The sequence below is a fragment of the Mirounga angustirostris genome, unplaced genomic scaffold (assembly GCF_029215605.1).
Source record: "Mirounga angustirostris isolate CCGP_5_RB_7025 unplaced genomic scaffold, mMirAng1.0.hap1 SCAF_1, whole genome shotgun sequence".
In the NCBI taxonomy this organism is placed as follows: domain Eukaryota; kingdom Metazoa; phylum Chordata; class Mammalia; order Carnivora; family Phocidae; genus Mirounga; species Mirounga angustirostris.
The window spans coordinates 144,101,605-144,125,867 of NW_026991709.1; the positions used below are offsets into that span (position 1 = coordinate 144,101,605).

Below are 24,263 nucleotides of genomic sequence, written 5' to 3' on the forward strand. Positions count from 1 at the left end.
TTTAGTAGTCCTAGTAAACTGGTGTTTTTTTCTCCCAGGTGTACCTACCTGTTTTAGCCTGTCAGTCTGGTATGCTTTTGTTTTTGATCCTGCCACTAGATGGCAGGAATAATAAATGGTAGATTGAAATGCCATCTTCAGCTGGTGGCCTTAGCTGCTTTGTACTTTTCCTTTACCTTCATTCTCTATTCCCATTAGTGCTGAATTTGGGGTATATGAAGTCTCTCAACTAGTGGGATTTAGGTAGATCTGGTACCTTGTAGCCTGAGAGTGTGCCTAGTGACAGGGTAAAGGAGAAGGAACAGAAAACCTTTAATCCTAGATATAATCATTGGTATTCTAATACTTTGCTTTTTACTTCTATTTTTATTTTTTCTTTGTGGAATTCTGTCCTTTCCTTTATTTCTTGATTCTCTTACACTTACATTGGCATCCATAATCGGTCGTTTCTGTTGGTGGAACTAGTTGCCTTCTCATTTACTAGGTGAATACATGTTAACTTGGCCAATTTTGTAAAATCTTAACACTACACTTTGCAAACAAACTCAGAGTTATAATTGACTATATGAATCTTTTCACAGAATATTATTTTCAAAGTAGCCTGTTGATAGCCTTTGAAAAGTAGTGTGATGGACAAAGTCTAGGGTGGTGGGAATGTAGCTTCCATGATTATGTTATGTAAGACTGTGTTACTAGTGGACTTGTACCAGAGACTCCTTGCTGGCTTATGAAGTAAGCAACCTTGTTGAAGTCCATGCACAAGGAACTGCAGGAAGCCTCTTAAGAGGCTCCAACCAACAGCCAGCAAGAAACCAGGGCCCTTGGTCCTACAGCCTCAAGAAAATGAATTCTGCCAGCAACCTGAGTAAGCTTGGAAGTCAGTTCATTCCCTGAATGAGTCTCCAGATGAGAACCCAACGCTGTTAACTCCTTGATTTCACCTTCAGACCCTAAGCAGGGGATCCAGTTAAGCGGTGCCTAGATATGTGACCCATGAAACCATGAGATAATGTGTGTTGTTGTTCTAAGCCATTGATTTTGTTGTAATTTGTTATACAGCGATAGAAAATTCATACCAAAAAAAATTTTTTTAAGAAAATTAATACAAATACCCTTGATAAACCTTTCACATCTCTGAATATTACCTATTTGCCAGGGTCTTGTGGATACAGTGGTGTGAGCCCAAATAGAAATGGTTCTAGTCTGAGGGAGAGAGAGACTTGTAACTATTAAGAACGACAAATACTCTGAAGACCTATGATGCCATGAGAGCATCTGATAAACATAAATACCTCTTTGGGACTTAATTGATCTTTTAAAACTTACTCTTCCTAGGTTGTTTTCTCATTTTTTTAGCATAATCTTGACATCACAAAACTTGATCTAGCTTTATTTCCTGTTAGTATTATGAAAATAACTTACGTGTATTTTTTAGCCCTTGCACATGCTCTTTCTTCTTTTTAAAACACTTATATTCTTTCCTGCCGTTTTGCTCAATAATCCATCCAGGTTTAAGTTAGATGTCAGTTGAGTTCCATGAGGAGCTTTGTGAGGACAGGTCTGTTCTGTTTCTCCAGTACCTAGCACAGTTCAGGTAGGCCCATTTAAAAAAACAACAACAACAACAAAAAACATTGATAGAGAGTATACCTTACTGGTGGAAGTATTAATGGTACACCTATTTTGGAGAACTGTTTGATGTTTTTAAATATATGTGTACTCTATAATCTAAGAGTGGTTATTGAATGAAATGCTAAATATTTATCCACAAAAAGAGTGGAATTGCTAAATATTTATCCAAAGAAATAAACACATGTTCTTAAACAAGGCAGAATTTACTGTAGTATTCATAAAATGGAATACGATTCAGCAATAAAAAGAGAACTGCTGCTACATGATAAATCTCAAAAACATGTTGAATGAAAAAAAACCAGACACTTATATAGAAAGTAGAAATATATAGAAAGTAGAATCTATGATCTATATTTATTTACTCTAATTTACTTTAAATTTAATTTATTTACTTTAAATTTAAGATTTATTTGAGAGAGCACCTGAGTGTGAGGTGGGGGTGGGGTGAGGGAGAGGGGGAGAATCTCAAGCAATCTCCCCACTGAGCACACAGCTTGATGCGGGGCTAGATCTCATGACCCTGAGACCATGACCTGAGCAGAAACCAAGAGCCACTCAACTGCCTGAGCCACCCAGGCGCCCCTATGCTATATTTATATGAAATCTGAGAACAAAATGAATCTACGGTGAAAGAATTCAAAGTGTTTGGGAGGGAGAAGTGACAGGAAAGGTTCACATGGGAACTTTCTGGGTGATGGTTTTGGGTGATAGTTTTGGTTGATGGTATATATAAAATTGTCAAAACTCATTGAATCAAACATGTAAGGTCAGTATATTTTAATGCTTAATATAAATTGTTCTTCGGAGAAATGTTAGATGTCCTTTTGTATCCCTTCTCTTCCCTTCTCTGCTTGAATTTGTTTGTTGCCTGTCCCTCCTGCCAGATTGTCAAAGATTGTCAGCTTTATGAGGTCACAGACCAAATTTGCCTTTGGTTCTTAGAATTGTGAATTTGTATGCATAATGCCCAGGCTTATTGGCTCTGAGGGAGAAGTTATTTGTGAACTCTAATTTATTCATAAATTGGTGTCTATACTTTATGGTTGCATTTTCAAGAAAAATATTTGCATTATTACAGAATCTTGTATTCAGTGTTTTTCTTTATGTAGCTTCTAGCTTTTTCTGCTCTAGGATGCACAAAAGACATCTGTTTAAGTGTTGGTAGAGTAATCTTGCTCCAATTACAGCTTTGCCAACCACAGTTTGAGATAGCACAGTGCTATATTTATATACCAAAATTTAAAAATCCAATCTTTTTTATAAATGTGAAGTTTATTTTATTCCTTTAAAACAAATGAAAACTAAATATGAATCTTGTTTTCTCCTGAATCTTTGTCATCTCTCCTTAATTTTTTGAGAATGGGCAAAAAAAGGATAACCTATTATTTTACTTTTTAATACAGAAAGCCTTATGCACCACAGTAATTTGAAAGAGACCCTTATTACTTCCCTTATTAAAATAATATTGTTTTAAATGATTTCATGGCTGAAAAATAAGTATAGTCTTGATTTCCCAAAACTGCTTCAGTGGATCACAGGTGTAGTTTTTTCCAAACTATTGAACAAGGTAACTCACAGAAGATTTTTCAGTGCTGGAAAGAAATGCCTTTCTAATATGATTTATGTGTTGGGGGTCTTCTAAAATTAAGTTTAAAATTCTGCAGAATTTTTATGCACATTCTTCTGGTGAGAGAATCTGTGTTTTCATCAGATTCTCAGAGTCCCTCACCCAGAAAAATGCAAAAACCTATCTCAATCTCTGAGGTTTTTTTTGTTTTTGAGATCTTTTTCATTGCCAGTACATGGTTTTGCCAACTTTTCAGAAACAACCAACTCTAAGGTCGGCAACTAATTCCTTCATATTGAGTGTTTACCTGTACTGAACACTGTGGAAGTGTATTTGATGTCTCTGTTGGTTCTCTTCATGTCTTCATTGTTGCTTTGACTGTTTTTATGACCTTTTTAGTTGCAGAACTAAATCATAATAACTGCCCTCTTTGCTTCTGTGTTCCAAACCATCCCAGATAGAATGATGAAGAAGAAATACTTCTTTAGTAAACCTGATTTTTTGGGTTTTTTTATGGACTCTCTGGTCAGAAATGCTTGTTCTCACTTATTATACCAGTTTTGTGGGGGAAATGTATACTTGGCAAGATTTTTAGGTATATCAAAATCTTAAACTATGTGGCTGCATACATATCTTATCTGTCACCTGATAACTTACTCTGTCCTGACTCTCCTATTTCTAATCTTGTTGCTTTTATCTTTGAGGTGGTACCTAGCTATAAAAACCTGTAAAAAGATAAAATGTCATGATTGCAAAAATTAAGAAAAATTCATGTTAGAGTCACTGCGTTTTGATATCTGTTTTCTATTTTAGTTTAACAAATAGACTTTAGTATTGTAGTTAAAGAGCGTGGATTTTTTTTTTTTTTTTTTAAGTAAGCTCTGTGTCCGACATGGAGCTTGAACTCAAGACCCTGAGATCAAGAGTCACATGATCTACCACCTGAGCCAGCCACGGGCTCCCTCCTATTTGGCTTTGATTCCTGGGAAATGAAGTTAGGTCCATTATGACTACATTTTATGTGTGTCCTTATGACTTACATTTTTGTGTGTTTTTATGTAGTCTTGAATTTTTATATCTACACTTCTCTTGTCCTTTATCTTTCTGTGTTACCTTTATTTTATTATTTTATTATTTGTTTTTGTGGAATAAGAGATAAGATGTCTTACAAATCTTAGGATTTTAAAAATAAATTTTTATAGGCTTTGATTACAAAAGCTTTTAGTACTAAGGATACATTCAACTTTCACATCATTTTAACAAATATTTATTATGTGATAATTGTGCAGGCATAGTACCAAGGATTAGGAATATATATAGGGGTCTCTGTTGTAGTGGAACTTATTTTCTGGCAGGTAAACATGTAAACAAAGATCGAGGTAATTTCAGTTGTGAGAAAGGCTCTGAAAAAAATAATATGGCAGCTAGTGTCTGGGATGTGGCTTTGGGACTACCACTGTAGATATGGAAGTGAAGAGGCCTTTTTGAGGTGATATTTAAGCCAAGATCAAAATGACAAGGAGTTAGCTATCCCTGTGAGGATCTTAATTAAGAGCATCCCTCCAACCAGGAACACCTTGGAATGGTGAATGGACAAAATAAGGCCCCCATGGCTAGGATATAGTGACAAACATGGTATGGATAGTGTTAGGATAGGGCCAGATCAAGTGCTGAGATTGGTAATTATGGAAGTTAAACTCTTAATCAGAATTTCAAAAAAAAAGAATAAGTGGAACAGAAATTCTTTTGGTTGCAGCAGGTGTTTTTCATTTCTACATACAATACTGAATAGTTTTATGAGTGATGAAAGGCTTTAGAGGCCAGAACATAAAAAGGGATCCAAATGCATTGACTCAGGTATATGGAGTGTTCACACATGAAAATTTAATTAAATCAATTACACTATTTTTATTACCTTCTACCTGAATAGTATATTTTTATAGAAAGAATAGTTTACCTTAGAGTGGGAGTTAAAACATTTTATACAACTCCTAACCTCATACTAACTCACTTAACTCAAGACATTTGTGGCAAATGTTTTACAATTGGATGATATATAAAATGTTCAGAGGCACTTTAACAAACATTTATTGAACTTATTACATGCCAGGCAGTGTGCTTGGTGCTAGGGGTAGGAAGATCAATTCATTTATCTTTGCCTAGAGATCAAGTGAAATAGACTCTGGGCTTTGCTATTCATTAGTTGAATGACCTTGAGCAAGTTACTTAACTTCGTCATTTGTCTTTTCATCTGTGAATTGGGAATGACAATATCTATATCAATAAGTTGTCATGAAGATTAAATTAATACAAATGAAGGTACTTAGAACAGTGTATAATTCATAATCACTCATTAAATGTTCACTGTTGTTATTATTTACTTATGTTGGAACCTACTAATAGTAAATTAATTCTGTTTAATATGTTGCATTGAAAAAGGTAAAACGAAAAGTGCAAGATCGAGGTATAAAGGGGGAAGTGCCAGCTCTTACCTGAAAAGGATAGTTAAGGCTTAGAAAGAGGTGTCTTGAGTTAGGTCTTGAAAGATAGGTGTGGGAGGATGCTAAAGGAGGATTTGCTCTTCGGGTAACAAGAACAGCTTGTGCACAGGTACGGAAGTATGAAAAATCATGAATAGTATTTGTTTAGCGAAAAACCTGACGTTGAGGTATATAAGGTGAGAGAGAAGTAGGGAGGAGCCATTTCAGGGTAAGGATAGGGAAGGGAGTCTTAAAAACATTAGGACTTTATCCTGTAGATTTTGGGAAACAGTTGAAGGATCGGTATAATCGTTCTAGAAATTTTTCTCTTGTGTGGGGGATGGATTGTAAGGTCGGAAGGAAATACCAGAAGCTAGGAAGTCTGTAAGAAGGCAAGTGAAATAGTCTAGATAAAATATGAAGAGAGCTTTAACTAGGGGAATTTAAGAGCTGGGTACAGGGAGTGAGGATTTTATGATTCCCAGATAAGATACCAGTGATAATGGTAACATTTTAACTAAGATAGAAAGCAACTTTTTTTAATTAACTTTTTTAGAGTGGGGCAGGGGGAGAGTGAGAGAGAGTGTTAAGCAGGCTCCACACCCAGCTCAGAGACCTGCGGGGCTCCATCTCACTACCCTGAGATCATGACCTGAGCTGAAATCAAGAGTTGGATATTTAACAGACTGAGCCACCCAGGAACTGCAAGAGCTACTAGTAGAGGGCAGAGTAAATGATGAGTTCAATTTTAAGTATGTTGAATATCATATCTGTGGAGACATCTAAGTAGATACTCAAGTAGGCTATTCAATACATAGATTTAGAATTTAGAAAAAGGAATTGCGTACTTACACATTGTAGTCAAAGTTCAGGAAATGAACGAAGGAAAGAGGAGAGGTAACAGTGAAAACAGAACAATGAAGACCAAGCTTTGACATCGAGCATTTGGAGCCATTTAGCATCATGACTAAGAAAATCTCTGTCTTTGGCCCTCAGTTTTTTCATCCAAGGGATTTAAGGGCATGTGACACTTGTAAAAGAATTAATTTTCAGATTCTCAGCTTCTTTATGTACTTAAAACTGAAGTTTAGGCATCATGCTGATTTTTTCCCCATATCTTATTGCCGTTATCCATCAACTGTTTTATAAGAGGAAAGCATATCACTCACCTGTCCTATATGTTGCCCTAAGATATGAAAATCTAGGGTTCCAAATGAAGGCACAATTCACAGTGTTGGTGTGGAAATACTGTGCTTTCTCTAAAGAGAACAAGTAAAATACATGTTACTGAGACAACTCTGTGATTCTTTCTGACAATTTCAGTTTTTAAAAGTTTGTTTGCTGTATCATAATCTATAGAGATCAAGCATAGCAAATTTATCTTTAAGGTACTGACTAATATATATCCTAAGATATTTATGAGAGCAACTCAAAAAAATTATAAAGACGATCTTACGAATTCTAAAGCATGAGGTAGAGCAGAAAAGTAAGTATTAGTTGAGAAGAGAAAAATGAACAGAGGTCAGCTTCAGGGATAGAAATTACAATTCACATCTTACGATGCTTTGGTGAATTGTGTCTCATTTGGAATTTTGGTATTCAGATGGTCTTCCTTAGGACAGAGCCAACCTTTTATATAGTTAGCACAGATTTTCTCATTTTAATAAAGCTGATCATGGTTAAATAGCATTCTTTAGGAAGCAGTGTAGAATTCTAAAATTAGAAAAATAGGTCTTTTCTGTAAAAACAGTACCTTCTTTAAAAGACAGTGCTTTTTTCTTCTTGTGTTTTCATACTGCAGTTTTTGCTACAGTAGTTGAAGAAATAGGGAAAGTCTTTTTCTCTTATGGAAGACCTAAATTAATACTAGGAAGAAAAGAGCCGAATTGAAATAGTTAAGTATTGGACATATGTAATGGAGACGGTGAACTTCCATGGCTTCACTTAAGGTGGAGATTGTATTTTTAGACAGATTATTCAAGTAATATGTTACACTAAGAGTGAAAGCCAAAAGGAGCTGCAAATTAGCTACTTCTACAAATTTTTGGCACTTTTTTCCTTCAGAAAGAGGGAGAATGACTTAAAACAGACAAAGTAAGCCATTTATAGACTTCATTTCTGAAATGGGTATATGAATAATTTTCTGACTTGTTAGTAGCAAGGTTGTTTAAAGATTTAATGAAAAATGAGAAACAACCGTACTTGAAATTCCTATGGAATTAGAAAATACTTGATAACAGGGGAAAGAGGAAGAAATTCAAAACAAACTGTTAAACTTTAAATCTCATAAGTAGTTTGTTCAGGTCAAAATATTGATAGATGATTATGGTGATAATAATGGAAGTTGTGTATCTCTTGGGAGATGTTGCAGTAATGGGCAGTAGGAACAATAGAATTTACATGTGTCTCTCTGTCTTGCATTCTTTCTTCTCATGAGAACTGAGACTTTGCTTTCTACCCAATAAATTTTTGATCCATGTATACTATAAAAGTGAAACAGCCTGTTTAGGTCAAATAGGAATTCCTAATTCTCTGTTTTATACCTTGTAAACAGTTTTAAAACCATGAAGGAGAAAACTGTGTGAGAAAAAATACTTTCCCATCCTTTCTCGTTTCCTTTTGATACATTGAATATGCAAATGATAGCAGACATTATTTTCATGTTATCATTAGACATTGTCCAGGAGTAGTTGTTTAACATTTATGTGGCAAGCTTGTCTATAAGGGAGGAGAAATTGGGAAAAAAAAGCCTGTGTTGATAGTGGAAGGGGAAGGAAGGATTGCAAGTCTTTTGGAAAATTATGTGTACCCATGCTTACATATAACTTTTAAAGATGAGAAATAGACTTTGAGGGAGTAAAGATTAGAAATTATTGTGTATGGGGCGCATGGATGGCCCAGTTGGTTAAGCATCCAATTCTTGGTTTTGGTTCAGTCATGATCTTGGGTCCTGGGATTGAGCCCTGAGTTGGGTTCCGCACTGAGCCTGGACTTTGCTTGAGATTCTTTACCCCTCCCTCTCCCTCCCCCCACTATGTTCCTTCCCCTGCTCTTTTGCATGCCCTTTCTCTCTCAAATAAATAATAAAATCATAAAAAAAAAATTAATAGCATACTGAGAAGAGTATGGTTGTCTGGAGACACACAGTGGTTGATTTGATTTCATATATGAAGCATAAGAAAGGTGCCAAGAAGGGGAGAAATTTGAGGCAGAGATGAGGACCACTTGCTTTGTATCTTCTTTATGAGAGTAATATTTGTTGAAGGGTTTGGTAAAGGCATTTTGTAGATTGTGTGTGATGTTAATAAGATGGTGTGATAATGGTTATTATCGGCCAAACAGTACTTAATAATGTTTTCTGGCTATGATTTTCTTTTTCTAGGCTTTTTGTTTTTTTTTTCTTTTTAATTTTTACTTTAACAATTGCTCATTGTTTCAAAAAAAGTCAAAGAATGAGGCACAATCTATTGACAACTCATTATGTAGCCTCCTCGAATTTTTTTGAAGGATACCCAGTCTTTGAAATATTTATGTGCATATACATGCACATATAACTTTTAAGTTATTGGCATGAATAGGATCATATATATTAATGAATTTTGCTTCATCTACAAAACAGCATGACATATATGGTAGCCGTTAGTGCTGTTCACTAATGCCTCCTTTCCCTGTTTTCTGAGCACAAGGGGGCCATGTGACTAGAACTGGTAAATGAATTGAGAGTATAAATGGTATGTATTTCTTCCCAGCTGAGAATTTGTTGTGCTCCATCTTCTAAAGTTCTCTCTCTGGCAGAAAGATTGTAACATTCAAGTTCATGGGTATTCTGGCTGTGATTGTTTAAAAGATAATATGTACCAAAGAGTTGAAATCTAAAAAGATACAATCAGTGATATATTGGTCCTCTCTGTCCTTTTGCTTCCAAAGTGACTTAAGAAGGGGCATAAACTTCAGGATTCAAAGTTTCATCTTAACACATCTTAAGAGAACTGTGCTAATGGTTTTTTTGTGTATATAATTTTAAACATACCACTGTTTTTCAAATACTTGTTTCAGCTTTTTTGAACCCTTTCTTCAAGTGAGAATTTACACAAGAATCTAATATATAAACAAGTATATTAAATAGGATGGTGCCCTTTTCCAAAGTGTGTATCCCACTCCCCTCAAAGTTTATACCTGGCTCATGTCAGAAATGTAGTTCTAGAGGGGCACTTTGGAATCCCTGAGGTATAGGGAACTTTGAAATCCATTTATAAGGTTCACCGTGCCCACCAGAGTCAAAGCTCCCTAGTTTAAATCACAGTTTGACCACTTAATTGCTGTATGACTTTGGATTTGACATCTTTGTGCCTTAGTCTAATCATCTATAGACTGCACATAGAATCCTATCCTACCTCAAAGGTTTTATTTTTGTGTGTGAGGATTAAATGAAAGCTATTCTTTTATAGTACCTGACAATTGTTAACAATTTTTAAAAATAATTGTAAATAAACAGGGCGCAAAACTTGTCTCCTTACCACTCCCCTTCTTAAACCTCTTTCCCTTACTTTTTAAACATGCCCAACACACTCACCTTAAGGTCTTTGCCCTTGGTTGTTTCCCTATCTAGGGACAGCTCTTTTCCCCTTTTGGAATGGCTGGTTACTCCCATCCTTAAAAGTCTCACAAATATTATAAGACTCCACTTACACCTTGATTAAAGAAGTCTTTACCCCTTCCTCCCTCTTTCCCTTCTTCCTATTTCACTCTTTTATTTCGTCCCTTTAATTTCTTCCAAAGCTCTTGTTTCAATCTGTAATTACCTGGTTTGTGTTTATTGCACTTAAGCTCCAGGAGAGCTGTGACTTCGCCTGGCCTTTTCAGTGCTCTGTTCCTAGTGCCTAGCAGAAACCTGGTGCATATTTGTTGCTCAAGAATTTAAAAAAAAATTTTTTTTCTTATCTTTCAAAAATGAAAACCATACTAATGCCCAGTATAGAGTAGCCACCCTTAGAGGCACATACTGTGTTTTGACAGGCAAGAGTTTTGGGGAGGTTTTGAAGGACATGGTGTCAAATTGAGATGTTATCTATCCATAGAGGACAACCCTGAGCCCTCACTTGGAGTCCATGTATCCTTATTTTTGATAGAAACTTAAGTTTAGTGAATCTGGTTTCTTATCTCAAGGCAAATTAAAACACTAGGGTGATTCAAGGCTTCTGTCTTAAGGGGACTGTGTTGAGATGTGGTAATACTTGGTATAGTACTCCACCACCTCACTCTCCTTTTGCTCTATCTCCCTCCCTTCCTTCCCTCGTTTGCTACTTGTATTTGTTGTTCTTTAGCACCATCATTGATCAAAGCCGCTTGCCTCTCCTTTGTTTCTTTCCTCCTTTCTATTTCTGATTGATTCTTCTGTTTCTTAAGATTTTATTTGCAAAGGCCGAGTTAAACTAGACTTGTGTTGTCTTAAGAAAATTAGATTTGTGGACTGAACACTTGGGAGGTGGAACATGTTTGCCTCTCATCGCCTCTGTATTTATACTGGTTACTTCTAGTTTGAATCTATTCTATAAGTCCTGGTTTCTAAAGTTCTGACATTTTTACTGTGTGTATTTAAAACTGTATCAATCTTGTATCTGTATAGGAAAAAGGTAGGAATTATTATAGCGGGCACTTATTTGAGACAATCAGTTTAATGCCAGTGTTAAGAAACAGCAACATCGTCTGCCCTCACCTCCCTTCTCCAGAAATGTCAGATAGCAAACTTTAAAGATTTAATTATTTGTATGCATTTGGTAGATAGTTTTAGAGAAGGAACATGGTTTAGGGAAAAGAATGACAGAACTGGCCCTTGGAAAACTTGTGTTTTACTTTCAATGCTACCTTTAGCGCCTGTCTTGAGGCTAGAACTTTGTCTTTTACTTCCTCCTATAAATTAAGTGAAGCTTTTATTTCTTAGCTTTTCCAGTTCAAATTCTACACGTACCATATATTACGTTTCAAATGCTGGTCACAGGGTAAGTATTAGGTGCCTTGAGGTTGGTTATAGCATTAAGATAACAATATACTGACTGTTCTTCCCCTTAATTTATTCTTAGGCATTTTCCAATTATGTTAATATTTTTTCTGACACACTGCCGTATTTTTGTAGAGAATTGGAAATGTTAAACATACAAATCCCTTTCCCACCTCAGAGGTTTCTGTTGTTTCTTCTTCTCCTTCCCCCCCGCCCCCCCCCCCAAAGGTTTCTCCTTGAAGGTAGAAAAGCTATAGGTTAATTTTAGGGCTGAGGCATAATTTTTTTTTAACCCTCTTTAAGATTAAGGGTATATTGTGGTATGTTGCTTCATAATCATGAGATTCTGTTTTTGTTTTTATTGTTTTGAGTGTACATTGGGTAATTCATTTAGATGAAATAAATCCAAAATCAAATGTACAAGTGGTTACATCTCCAACAGGATTTATAGAAGGAAAATGCAGAGGCAGCTGTTAGTGGCTTTTTCTTCTTGTTCATAAAGGTAGTTAGTACTAGTTTACAAATGGGATGGAATTTAGTTTTTGTTTTCATAAGGAAACAATACAGTATATGCCGGATAAACCTTAAACCAGCTTGTAAAATTCTTTTTAAGCTGTAATGTTTTGAATACAGCATTGTAGTAATATCTCTACTAGAACCCAAGAAATACAACGTTTTTTTCATGAATAAGAATTAGGGAATAGTGGAATTGCTGGATCATAGGGTTTTTTTAGCACACCAATAATTAGAACACTGACTTAAATTTTTGTCTTCTGTTCCTTTCTTCATTAAACTCAAGCAATTGTGTGCACAAAAGCAGTCTTCAATTTTGGCATGTCCAGTTTACATATTAAAAAAATTTTAAGTAGCTGGAGTGTTATAGACAAAAGGACCATCAAGTGGTAACTGTTGAAGCTGGGTGATACATACCTGGAGGTTCATTATAGTATTAGATCTACTTTTGTGTATGTTTGAAATTGTCCATGATATTGTGTGTGTGTGTATACATATAGTTTACATATACACACACAGGTCTGTTATTAATTGTAATAAAATTTATATACAGATAGACACATTATTTACATAATTATACAAGGAACACAATACATATATATGTATTTTAAAAAAAACCAAACAGGTAGTGGCTTCCAGAAGCAAGTTCTTTATTCCTATTTTCTTACTTTTCATTGTTTCCTATAGATATAGAGAAAGGCAATTATGAAATACAGTGTCTCTGAATAGTCACACAATACATATATATGGAAACTTTATTATGGAAAATACCACAAATTGGATAAAACAAAATGGAAACAAACTATTACCTCTTACAACAGGGCTTTCAAAACCTGAAGTTTGCCAAGTTGTCTTTGACACATCTGTTTGTTTTTAACAGTCACAGGGAAGTTTATTGATTTTCAAATTTAAAGTCTGAAGGAATCTAGTGATAAATTACTAGAATTAATAAGCATTTGCAACGTTTCTGGTTACAAAATCAATGTAAAAATATCAAGAGATTTCATGTCAATGTCAAACAGAATTTTTAAAAATTAAATGAAGATACCATTAAAGATAGGAAAAAATCTAAGCAAAGATGTGCAAGACCTCTAAGGTTAAGTTATATATTTTCTGGAATGACATTAAAGAAGATTTAAATGAAGGAGATAAACTGTATTAATAGGTTTGATGAGTCAGTATTGTAAAGATGTTAATTCTCCCCAAACTGTTGTGTGGAGTTAATAGATTTTCAGTCAAAACCTCACTTTTTTTTTTTTTGGTGGAATTGACAGGCTTATTTTAAAATTTATATAGAAATGCAAAAGGACAAAATAAAAAACACAGTTAAAAAAAAAGTTCTACCAGGTATCAAGATATAATTTAAAGCTCCAGTAATGAAGCTTACATATTATTGATGCAAGGATAGACATAAAGACCACCTGAACAAAAAAGAATCCAAAAACAGATCTGCACATTAATGAACCTTAATATATGATGGAGGTGGAACTGTAGAGCAATGGAGAAAAGATAGTTGTTTTAATAAATGATGGTGGAATGATTATTTATAAGGAGAAAATAAAAATAAAAATAAAATTGAATCCCTATTTCACACTGTGTGAAATAACCCATTCCAGGTGTATTAAAGACCTAAATAAGTAACTTGAAATTATCACGAAGAAGAAAAAAAAACAAAATCCTTATGACTTTGGGGTAGGGAAGAACTTTATTTTTAACCAGGAGTAAAGCAGTAACCCTATAGCAGAAAGTTGGTAAATTAGGTTTATGTCAAGAATTTCTATTCTTTTGGGGTGCCTGGATGGCTCATTTGGTACAGCAGCTGCCTTTGGCACAGGTCACGATCCCAGGGTCCTGGGATCGAGCCCCACATCGGGCTCCCTGCTCAGTGGGGAACCTGCTTCTCCCTCTCCCTCTACCTGCTGCTCCCCCTACTTGTGCTTTCTCTCTCTCTGTCAAATAAATGAGATCTTAAAAAAAAGAATTTCTATTCTTTTAAATACCATCGCAAGTGAAAAGAGAAGCCATGGAAAGAAGCTTACAGCTTATAAAAAACTTATTTAAATCACCTAGAAAAAAAAGTGTGCAAAGTATTTCAACACACACTTTACCCAAGAGGAAATTTTAATGACCAGTAAATATATGAAAAGTATTCAACCTCAGGAGTTCTCATGGAAATTTCATACGTAGTTACCATTGTTGGCGCGAATTAACTTTGGTAATCCTGTGTTGGTAATATTACTAAGCAACAAGAACTCTTGGATAGAGTGTCCACTTTTTCTTTATTTATCCCTATAGTCATAGTTAATTTAGCTATCACACTGGGCTTAGATTAGTTGAGTGGTATGTTGTGTGGGGGAAGGATGAGAATGGCGTACTATATTATGGGTCTAAAAAAACTAGTGACTAACACTGAAAGTGCCCTGTGAAATGAGTGTACTGCCTTTTATAGTCCTGTTTTTCACTTCCAGGAGGTAAGAGATGAAAGCCATAAGGGCATTCAGAAGAACATTCATGGTGATGGGTTGGAAACTGAGCCAGAAAATGGATAGAAAAACAAATGACAATTCAGGCAGGAGAAAGTTAACTGAAAATCAAAGAGAATATGTATGTAAGAATCCATAAAGGAGTTCTGGGAGTCTTGCATACCAGGAGAAACTTGATCTTTGGGATAAAATTGGACTAAACACATTCTACTTATGTTTATGTTTAGTTTTTAGGTACCTTGGCTAGGTTTTCAATAGAATCTTAATGAGCTTTCTTGTTTGTTCTAACTTTTTAATTATGCCTTCAGGCTTGGATCTCAGAAGTATAGTTAAATCTGTCTTTGTCTTTAATTTGGGGATACCATTTAAAATTGGCATTAGGTACAGGTACCTATCAAGATAGCTTGATTGTATCTCACCCCCACTGAAAAACATATTTATGAAATCAGTTATTCATTTAACATATTTGAGGGCTACTGTGTGTTACGTGCTGTACCAGATGTTGGAGACACAGTGGTATCCTAGTGGGAGTATTTATCTAGTGAGGTGCATATTAAGTGAACTAATGTGAAATTAGATCTGTGGCAAGTGCTAGGAAGAAAAGTACACTGAACCATTTCAGAATAGCATCCCTATAAATGCTGAAGTTTGAAGGATGAGTTATTTAGGCTAAGAAGGGGAGATATTAGTGATCCAGGGAGAGGTAATTAGCAGTCTGAAGATCTTAGGAAGGAATAAAGTGAGTCTGGAGAACTGAAAGATGGTACAGTAATCCCCCTCACCCCCATATGTGATTTCACTTTCTGTGGTTTCAGTTAACTGTGGTCAACTGCAGATGATCCTCCTGTCAGAAGGTCAACAGTAGCCTAATGCTACTTCACAGTGCCTACATCATTCACCTCACTTTATCTCCTCTCATAGGTAGTTTATCATCTCAAATCATTATAAGAAGAAGGAATGGTACCACACAATAAGATACTTTGAGAGACCACATTCTCATTACTTTTATTATAGTATATTGTTATAATTCTATTTTATTATTATTGTTAATCTCTAACTGTGCCTAATTTATAAGTTAAACTTTATCATCATAGGTATGTATGTGAAAAAATGTAATATATATAGGGTTCCATACTCTGCAGTTTCAGATAGTCACTGGGGGTCTTGGAATCTGTCCCTCACAGGTAAGGGGGGCTACTGTATATGGGAAGTAGGGAGATAGTAAGGTATGAAATGAGACTAGTGTTATAGAAGAGCTAGAGTGTGTGTGGCTTTATGTTAAGAAGTGGAGGTTCCTTCCCTTAAAATTTTTTTTTTTTTTTTACTCTTAAGAGAGGAAGCCTTTGAATAGTTTAGCAGAAGGTTGCAATATGATCACATTTGCATTTTGAAAAGATGTTCTTTGTTGAGATGTATACAGATTGGAAATTTAGGAGATAGGCAAAATGGATCTAGGGAGATGAATTGGAGACTACCACTATAGTCTAGTTAAGATGATAGCTTGGATTAGAGTGCTAGTATCAGAGTAGGAAAACAGTGGACAAATTGTCCAGTTTGTTGGTGTATACTTGTTCATAGTAGTCTCTTATGATCTGTTGTATTTTTGTGATATCAGTTATAGTGGACAAATTTCAGAGATACTTAAGAAGTAAAATGACAGGGCGCCTGGGTGGCTCAGATGGTTAAGCGTCTGCCTTCGGCTCAGGTCATGATCCCAGGGTCCTGGGATCGAGTCTCGCATCAGGCTCCTTGCTCAGCAGGGAGTCTGTTTCTTCCTCTCCCTCTGCCTCTCCCCCTGCTTGTTCTCTCTCTGTCTCTCTCGCAAATGAATAAATAAAATCTTTAAAAAAAAAAAAAAAGTAAAATGACAACTTGATTATGATCTGTGTATAGGATGTGAGAGGGAAGGAACTATCAAGGACGACATCTCAATTTTTGTCTTTAACTTAGGTGGTAGAACACTCTAAAAGCAGACAGAGTATATATATGTTTGGAGGAGTCTGATCATGAGTTTAGTTATTGAGTTTGAGATGCCTTTGTGACATTCAAAGACAAAACCAAACTCAAACAAAAAAACTGACGTAGGCAGGGAGAAAGGATTGGTAAATTGTTGGGCATGCTGGTAATAATTACTGAAGAGACCCAAGTGTAACTGACATCTCTTGGGGGAGAGTTGGAGTGAGTTAATGAGAGGGTAAAGGAGGCTGTCTGTACTGAAAGCAGGAAGAGGACTGGAGATGTGGGGTAAAAATCTGGAGACTTGTAGTAATCCTTAGTGTCCTGAAATTTATTGAGATGTGTATGCAGTTTCTTTTTCCCAGTTAAAAGAAATGTAAAAACTTTCTGGATTTATCTTTAGATTTCTTAATTTTTTTCATAATACTTTTTCCAGCTTTATTGAAATGTAATTGACAAAGTTGTATAAAATGTACCGCTTGATGATTTGATAGCCCTACATTGTGAAATAATTACCACAATCAATTTAATAAACATATTAAATTTTGCATTGCTTGGATGAGGGCCCTGAAGATCTACTCAACAAATTTCAAGTATATAGTATATTATTATTAACTATAGTCACCATGTTGTACATTAAATCCTTAGCATTTATTCATGTTATAACTGAAAGTTTGTACCTTTTGATCATCTCCCCATTTGTCCATTCCCACATCCCCTGGCAATCACCATTCCTCTGAGTTAAACTTTTTTTTTTTTTTTTTTTTTTAGTAGTTCACTTACGAGTGATAGTATTTTTCTTTCTCTGTCTGGCTTATTTTTTCATAGCATAATACCCTCCAGTTTCATCCATGTTGTTACAAACCAAATGACAAGATTTCCTTCTGCTTTGTGGCGGAATAAGATTCCATTATATATATTTACATTTTCTTTTTCCATTCATCCATTGACAGACATTTAGGTTGTTTCCATATCTCTGCTATTAGGAAAAATGCTACAATGAACATGGGAGTGCAGGTATCTCTTCCAGATACTGATTTCTTCTTTAGGATATATACTCAGAAATAGGGTTGCTGGTGGTTCCATTTTAATTTTTTGAGGAGCCTCCATACTGTTTTCCATAATGGGTATACTAATTTATATTCCCACCATCCCTGTACAAGGTTTCCTTTTCTCAAACCCTTGATGTTTGTTACCTCTTATTTTTTTGATGATAGCCATCCTAATAGGTGTGAGGTGTATCTCATTGTGGTTTTGGTTTGCATTTCCCTGATGGGTAGGGATGTTGAGCACCTTTTCCTATACCTATTGATCATATGTATATCTTTGGAAAAATGTCTGTTCGGCTCCATTTTTAAATCAGATTTTTGATTTGGGGAGGTTTTTGTTGTTACTGAGTGGCATGGGTTCCTTATATATTTTAGATACTACTCTCATTCCATAGATTGCCTTTTCAAATATTATTTTTTTCTTTGCTTTGCACAAACTTTTTGGTTTGATACAGTCTCAATTTTGTTGCTTGTGTTGCTTGTTTTTGGTGCCCCCTCCCCCCCAATCATTGCCAAAGGCAATGTCAAGGAACTTTTTCTGTTTTTTGTTTGTTTTAGAGTTTTATGGTTTCAGGTGTTACATGTAAGTCTATAATGCATTTTGAGTTAATTTTTTGTATGGTGTAAGATAAGGGTCCACTTTTATTTTTTCACATATAATATCCAGTTTTCCCAACACCATTATTGAAGACTGTTCTTTCCCTGTTATTGTTCTTGGCACCCTTGTCAAAGATTAGTTGACTCCATATGTGTGGGTTTATTTCTTGGCCCTGTATTCTGTTCCAATGGTCTATTTCTTTTCTTTTTTCTTTTTCTTTTTTTTTTAATGCCGGTACCATACTGTCTTAATTACTATTGCTTTGTAATAGAGTTTGAAGTCAGGAAGTATGATTCCTCTACCTTTGTGATACCACCTTCTTCTTTGTCAAGATTGCTTTGGATATTCAAAGTCTTTTTTGGTTCCATGTACATTTTTGGATTATTTTTTTTTATTTCTGTGAAAAATGTTGTAATTTTTATGGAGATTGCATTGAATTTATAGATTGCTTTGGGTACTGTGAATATTTTAACAATATTAATGGTTCAATCCAAGAACATGGAATATCTTTCCATTTACTTGTGTCTTTCATCATCTTATAGTTTCAGTGAACAGGTGTTTTACTTTGGTTAAATTTATTCCTAAATATTTTATTGACTTTAATACTATTATAAATGGGATTGTTTTCTTAATTTCTCTTTGAGATATTTCACAGTTAGTGCATAGAAATGCAACTGAGTTTTGAATAATGATTTTGTAACCTGCACCTTTACTGAATCCTCTTTGTTAGTTCTAACAGTTATTTGGCGGAGTCTTTAGGTTTTTCTATATATAAGATTGTGTTCTCTGCAAACAGTTTTGCTTCTTCTTTCCCAGCTTGGATGCCTTTTATTTCTTTTTCTTGCCTAATTACTCTGGCTAGGACTTTAGTTTTGTCTTGAATAGAAGTGGAAGAGTGGGTACCCTTGTCTTGTTCCTGATCTTAGAGGAAAAACTTTCACCATTGAGTTTTTTGTTTTTGTTTTTTTTTTAAAGATTTTATTCATTTATTTGAGAGAGAGAATGAGAGAGAGCACATGAGAGGGGGGAGGGTCAGAGGGAGAAGCAGACTCCCTGCCGAGCAGGGAGCCCGATGCGGGACTCGATCCAGGGACTCCAGGATCATGACCTGAGCCAAAGGCAGTCGCTAAACCAACTGAGCCACCCAGGCACCCCTCACCATTGAGTTTGATGTTAGCTGTGGGCTTGTCAAATGTGACCTTTATTATGTTGAGGTACCTTCCTTCTCTACCCAGTTTGTTGAGAGTTTTTGTCATGAAAGGATGTTGAATTTTGCCAAATGCTTTTTCTGTATCTATTGAAATGATCATGTGGTTTTTTTCCTTCATTTTTATTAATATGGTCTATCACATTGATTGATTTCCATATGTTGAACCATCTTAGACTCCTAGGGATAAATACTTGTTGATGCTGTATGATCATGGTGTATTGAAGAATGTGCTATTGAATTTGGTTTGCTTGTATTTTCTTGATTTTTACATATATGTTCATCAGGGACATTGGCCTGTAATCTTGTATCTTGTAGTGCCCTCATCTGGCTTTGATAAGAGGGCAAATCTAGTCTCAAAGGGGGGTTTGGAAGTGTTGTCTCTTCTTTGATTTTTTTGGAAGAGTTTGAGAAGGATTACCATTAATTATTCTTCAGATGTTTGGTAGAATTTGCCATTAAAGCCATCTTGTTGGTTTTCTTTTTGGGAGGTTTCTGATTACTGATTCAATCTCCTTGTTTTGGTTCTCTTTAGATTTTCTGTTTCTTCCTGGTTCAGTCTTGATGTAGGTTATATGTTTTTAATTATTCATTTCTTCTAGGTTGTTCGATTTGTTGGTATATAATTAATTGTTCATAGTAGTCTCTTATGATCCTTTGTATTTTTGTGCTATCAGTTATAATGTCTCCCCTTTCATTTCTGATTTTGTCTGAGTCTTCTCTGTTTTCTTAGTCTAGCTAAAAGTTCGTCCATTTTGTTTATCTTTTCTTAGTTTTGTTGATCTTTTATGTTTCTAGTATCTATTTCATTTATCTTTGCTCTGATCTTTGTTATTTCCTTTCTTCTGCTAACTTTGGGAATAGTTTATTCTTTTTTTAGTTCCTTGAAGTGTAAAGTTAGGTTGTTTGAGATCGGTTTTATATTAATGTAGATATTTATTGCTCTAAACTTCCCTCTTAAACCTGCTTTTGATGCATTCTATAAGTTTTACTATGTTGCATTTCCGTTTGTGTTTGTCTCAAGATATTTTTTATTGTCCTTTTTATTTTTCCTTTGGCCTATTGATTGTTCAGGACTATATTTTCAATTTCCACATGTTTGTGAATTTTCCACTTTTTTGATATCTAGAGTCCTACCATGGTGGTTGAAAAAGATACTTGATATAATTTCAGTCTTCTTAAATTCGTTAAGACTTGTTTTGTGGCCTAACATATGATATATTCTGGAGAAATTCTGTGCGTGCCTGAGAATAGTATGTGTTCTGCCACTTGTCAGATGTAATGTTCTATATTAATCTGTTAGAGACATTTGGTTTGAAGTGTGGTTCAAGTCCAATATCACCTTAATGATACTCTTTTTGTATTATCTCTCCAGTATTGAAAGTAGGTATCGAAGTCCTCTGTATTATTGCATTGCTGTCTGTTTCTGCTTTTGGATCTGCTACATTTGCTTAATACATTTAGGTGCTCTGATATTGAGTGTGTATATATTTACAGTTGTTACATCCTTTCAGGCTGCTGTGGCTTGTCTTAGTCTCTGCAGATAGTCGTATTTCTGCTTCCTATGGTATTCTTCCATTGGTTTTTAATGCATAGCTTTCGTGTTGCTTACTTTTCTCCAGTGTTGGGTTTGGGGGTGTGCTTATTTTTGTATTTGATGAAATTTATCTGAAAATGCTGCAGTGCGTTTCTTCTCATTTGTCTTTTGTCTTCCATTGATTAAATTTCTCATTACTGAAGGTCATGTTTTGTTTCACAGTGCTCTTACAGTTTATTTATAGTTTATTCTCTTATGGTTTTAGTGCTATTATAATTTATTCTTTAGTCCTGTAATTTTTAGGGTTGTAGGATTGGAGGCGATCATGTTAAGTGTGCTCCTTTCATTTTGATGCTGTCTTTTGTTAGTGGTTCTTAATCTTTTGAGAGTCATTGACTTGGACCATGTGGTGAATTCTGTGTACCCTCACCGTTTTTTGTTCAAATCCATAGCTGTGTACCGCTGCCGGTACCCTAACAATGGCCAAATGTTAATTTGAGCATTATTAATTTTGTAGGCATGGGTTTTTTTGGGGGGGGGGGTCTTTGTTTTTGGTTTTAGGTAAGTGGTATAAGCCTATTCCTTGGAGAATAATGTCAATTTCTATGAAAGAAATATGTATGTAGGCCATACAGTTAAATATAAAGATATTTACATTTATAATAGAAAGATAGGGCTATTTCTTTCTACTAAGCAAACTTTTATAACATTTCCTTTTTTCCTCTTTTCTCTAGGTTTAACTATAGGTCAACACATCATCTTGCATCTCATGGGTTCTATGAATTTTTAAATTGGTTTGATGAAAGAGCATGGTATCCACTAGGAAGAATAGTAGGTGGTACTGTAAGTATATCTGCAGTTATTTGTTAATCATAGTAGTTATGTTAATCATAAAGTTTTTATAGCTATTTGAGTAAATCATGAGTTGCTAAGGTGATGGAGATTTTTGAAACCTTTGTATAGTTAACTAATACAGTTTTCTGTCACTGATTAGTATTTAATATACTAAATCTCTTTTTGACACTCGTTCTCTTCCCCCACCCCTTTCCCTGCACTTGTTTGGGTTATCTCACACTAGCCATTATTTCTGACAAGTGGAGGCTGGGAGGGGACATTTCTTGTCATAGTACATCTTAAGTTCACATTATTTGTGGTTTTGTTCTATAGCAACTTCACTGAAAAAATATTTTTTGGAAGAAAATACAAATTTAGAAGAATCAGATCATTTTATTTATATTGGGGGGTGGAGGCGGCAGAGGGAAAGGGGGAAGAGAGAATCTTAAGCAGGCTCCACGCCCAGTGCAGAGCCCAACGTGGGGCGCAATGTCACAACCCTGAGACCATGACCTGAGCTAAAATCAAGAGTCAGACACTTAACCAACTTAGCCACCCAGGCGCCCCCAGATAATTTTAATTTTTAGGTCCTAAAGCTGCGCTAAATTATTTCAGGTAATTGAGTACTGATCATATAGCTCATAGAGAGCGATTATATTCAGAATGTGACATAAGGGAAATATTTTTACGGTCTGGAATGTAAGGAGAATGTTGAAAGTGCAAGATAGATATCTTTGGGGAAATATATGTTTAGTCTTATTTTTTTCTTGATATTTTGTCAAATGTTTATCAATTTTATTAGATCTCTTAACCCAAAGAAACTAACTTTGTTGATTATATTTATTATGTGTTTGTCTTTTATTGTATTTCAATTTATTTCCTTTCTCCCATTTTCTTGAGTTTATTTTGATGTTTTTCTGACTTCTTGATATAGTTTGCTCATTAAGTGTTCTTTGTTATTAATGTATTTATTTTAAAGCTATAAATTCCCACTAATCACTGTTTTAGCTACATTTATAATGCCTAAGTTTTGATACGTAGTACTTTTATTTTCATTCAAGTTGAAATTTATTTCAATTCCCCTTATCATTCCTGCTGCTTCATGGGTTATTTAGAATTGTATTTAACTTTTAAACGTAAGAGGACTTCCTAGTTATATTTTGTTGCTTTATATTATGGTTAGAGAGCAAATTCTGTAATTTCAGTCCTTTGAAATTTATTGAGACTTGATTTGTGGCCTAGCGTATAGCCACATTTTTAAATGTTCCCTCTCTGTTTGGAAAGAATATGTCCTCCATGACAGTAAGATGTTGTTTCTAATCTGGGGCATTTTCTTATCCTTGATGTAAACAGAGATAGAAGGAGAGGAGTCATGGTCTCCAGGGCAAATTAGGAAGGTATTGAGTGGTAAGAGATGTGATAGATGGCTATTATCTGCACTTCATGGTGCTAATCCTGTTATGTACCTTATTGTAATATTTGATGACTACAGTTTGTTTCTGGGTGTGTTTATAACTTTTTATTTTGAATGCATACTTACTGGAGGTTTGTTTTCTGAGACTCCTGGTGTCCCTAGTATTTAGGACCATTTCTATAATAATCTTTCTCATTTGCTTTCACTAGAGCCCATAGGGGTTTCACTGGTTCTAGGGCAGTTTTCAGAGGTTGTTTCTTAGCTTGAAGTTTCTCACACCTGAAGTTGTTATAAATGTGGAACCCATATTCATAAATGTATTGAATGAGTTTATTTCTCGTTTTGTTTCTATTCAAAGCTTTGGAAGTAAGGCATAAAGTTCCTTACTGCTTCCCTTGGTGGATGGGTATAATTTGTCTAGTTTCATAAACAGGCCCTGGATTTGTGCCGGGAATTAGGCATTTTCTCTGATCCCTGTATTGAGCAATAATCCTACAACCTAAGGTGTGTATCGGCCTGGAGTGCTTTTTTCCTCTTTTGGGCTCCCTTGGCTTCAGTACCTACTTTGAATTCCTGCTTTATTTTTGGAGAGTTCTCTTTCTTTTGAGCTTAAATATGTTTTTTTGTTGTTGTTAGGCAGGTTTTTTGTTTGGTTGGCTGGTTTTTAAGGTCCTTTGATCCTATAGTTGTATGTGTTTTGGCTATATTTTGTGTCAGTTTAGTCTGCCCTGTTATCGTGGATGTATTGACTACCTTTAGAGGTTATTTGGATTTTTTTTCATTTTCTTTGAATATGACTGTCAAAATCATACACTGGAACCTGGTATTATATGTGAAAAGGAACAAAATTTTAATTTTTAAGAATTGTGATGATTGCCACACTTTACACCCTTCTTTAATTCTATCCTCCTTCCATGCAACTCAGCAGGTATTGTGTGTCCATTTTGTGCTAATCATTGTTCTGGGTGCTGAGGAAAATTTTCCTGCTCTTCCAG

The 24,263-nt window shown here is 35.1% G+C and overlaps 1 protein-coding gene across 1 annotated transcript in view; it reads left to right on the plus strand.

Annotated features, from left to right (window-relative positions):
* STT3B (STT3 oligosaccharyltransferase complex catalytic subunit B) overlaps window positions 1–24,263 on the plus strand; it is a 100,691-nt gene that overhangs the window by 19,590 nt on the left and 56,838 nt on the right. Inside the window, exon 2 of the mRNA XM_045903928.3 lies at window positions 21,755–21,863. Within this exon, the coding sequence (XP_045759884.1) occupies window positions 21,755–21,863 (109 nt within the window). The remainder of the gene's footprint in view (window positions 1–21,754; window positions 21,864–24,263) is intronic.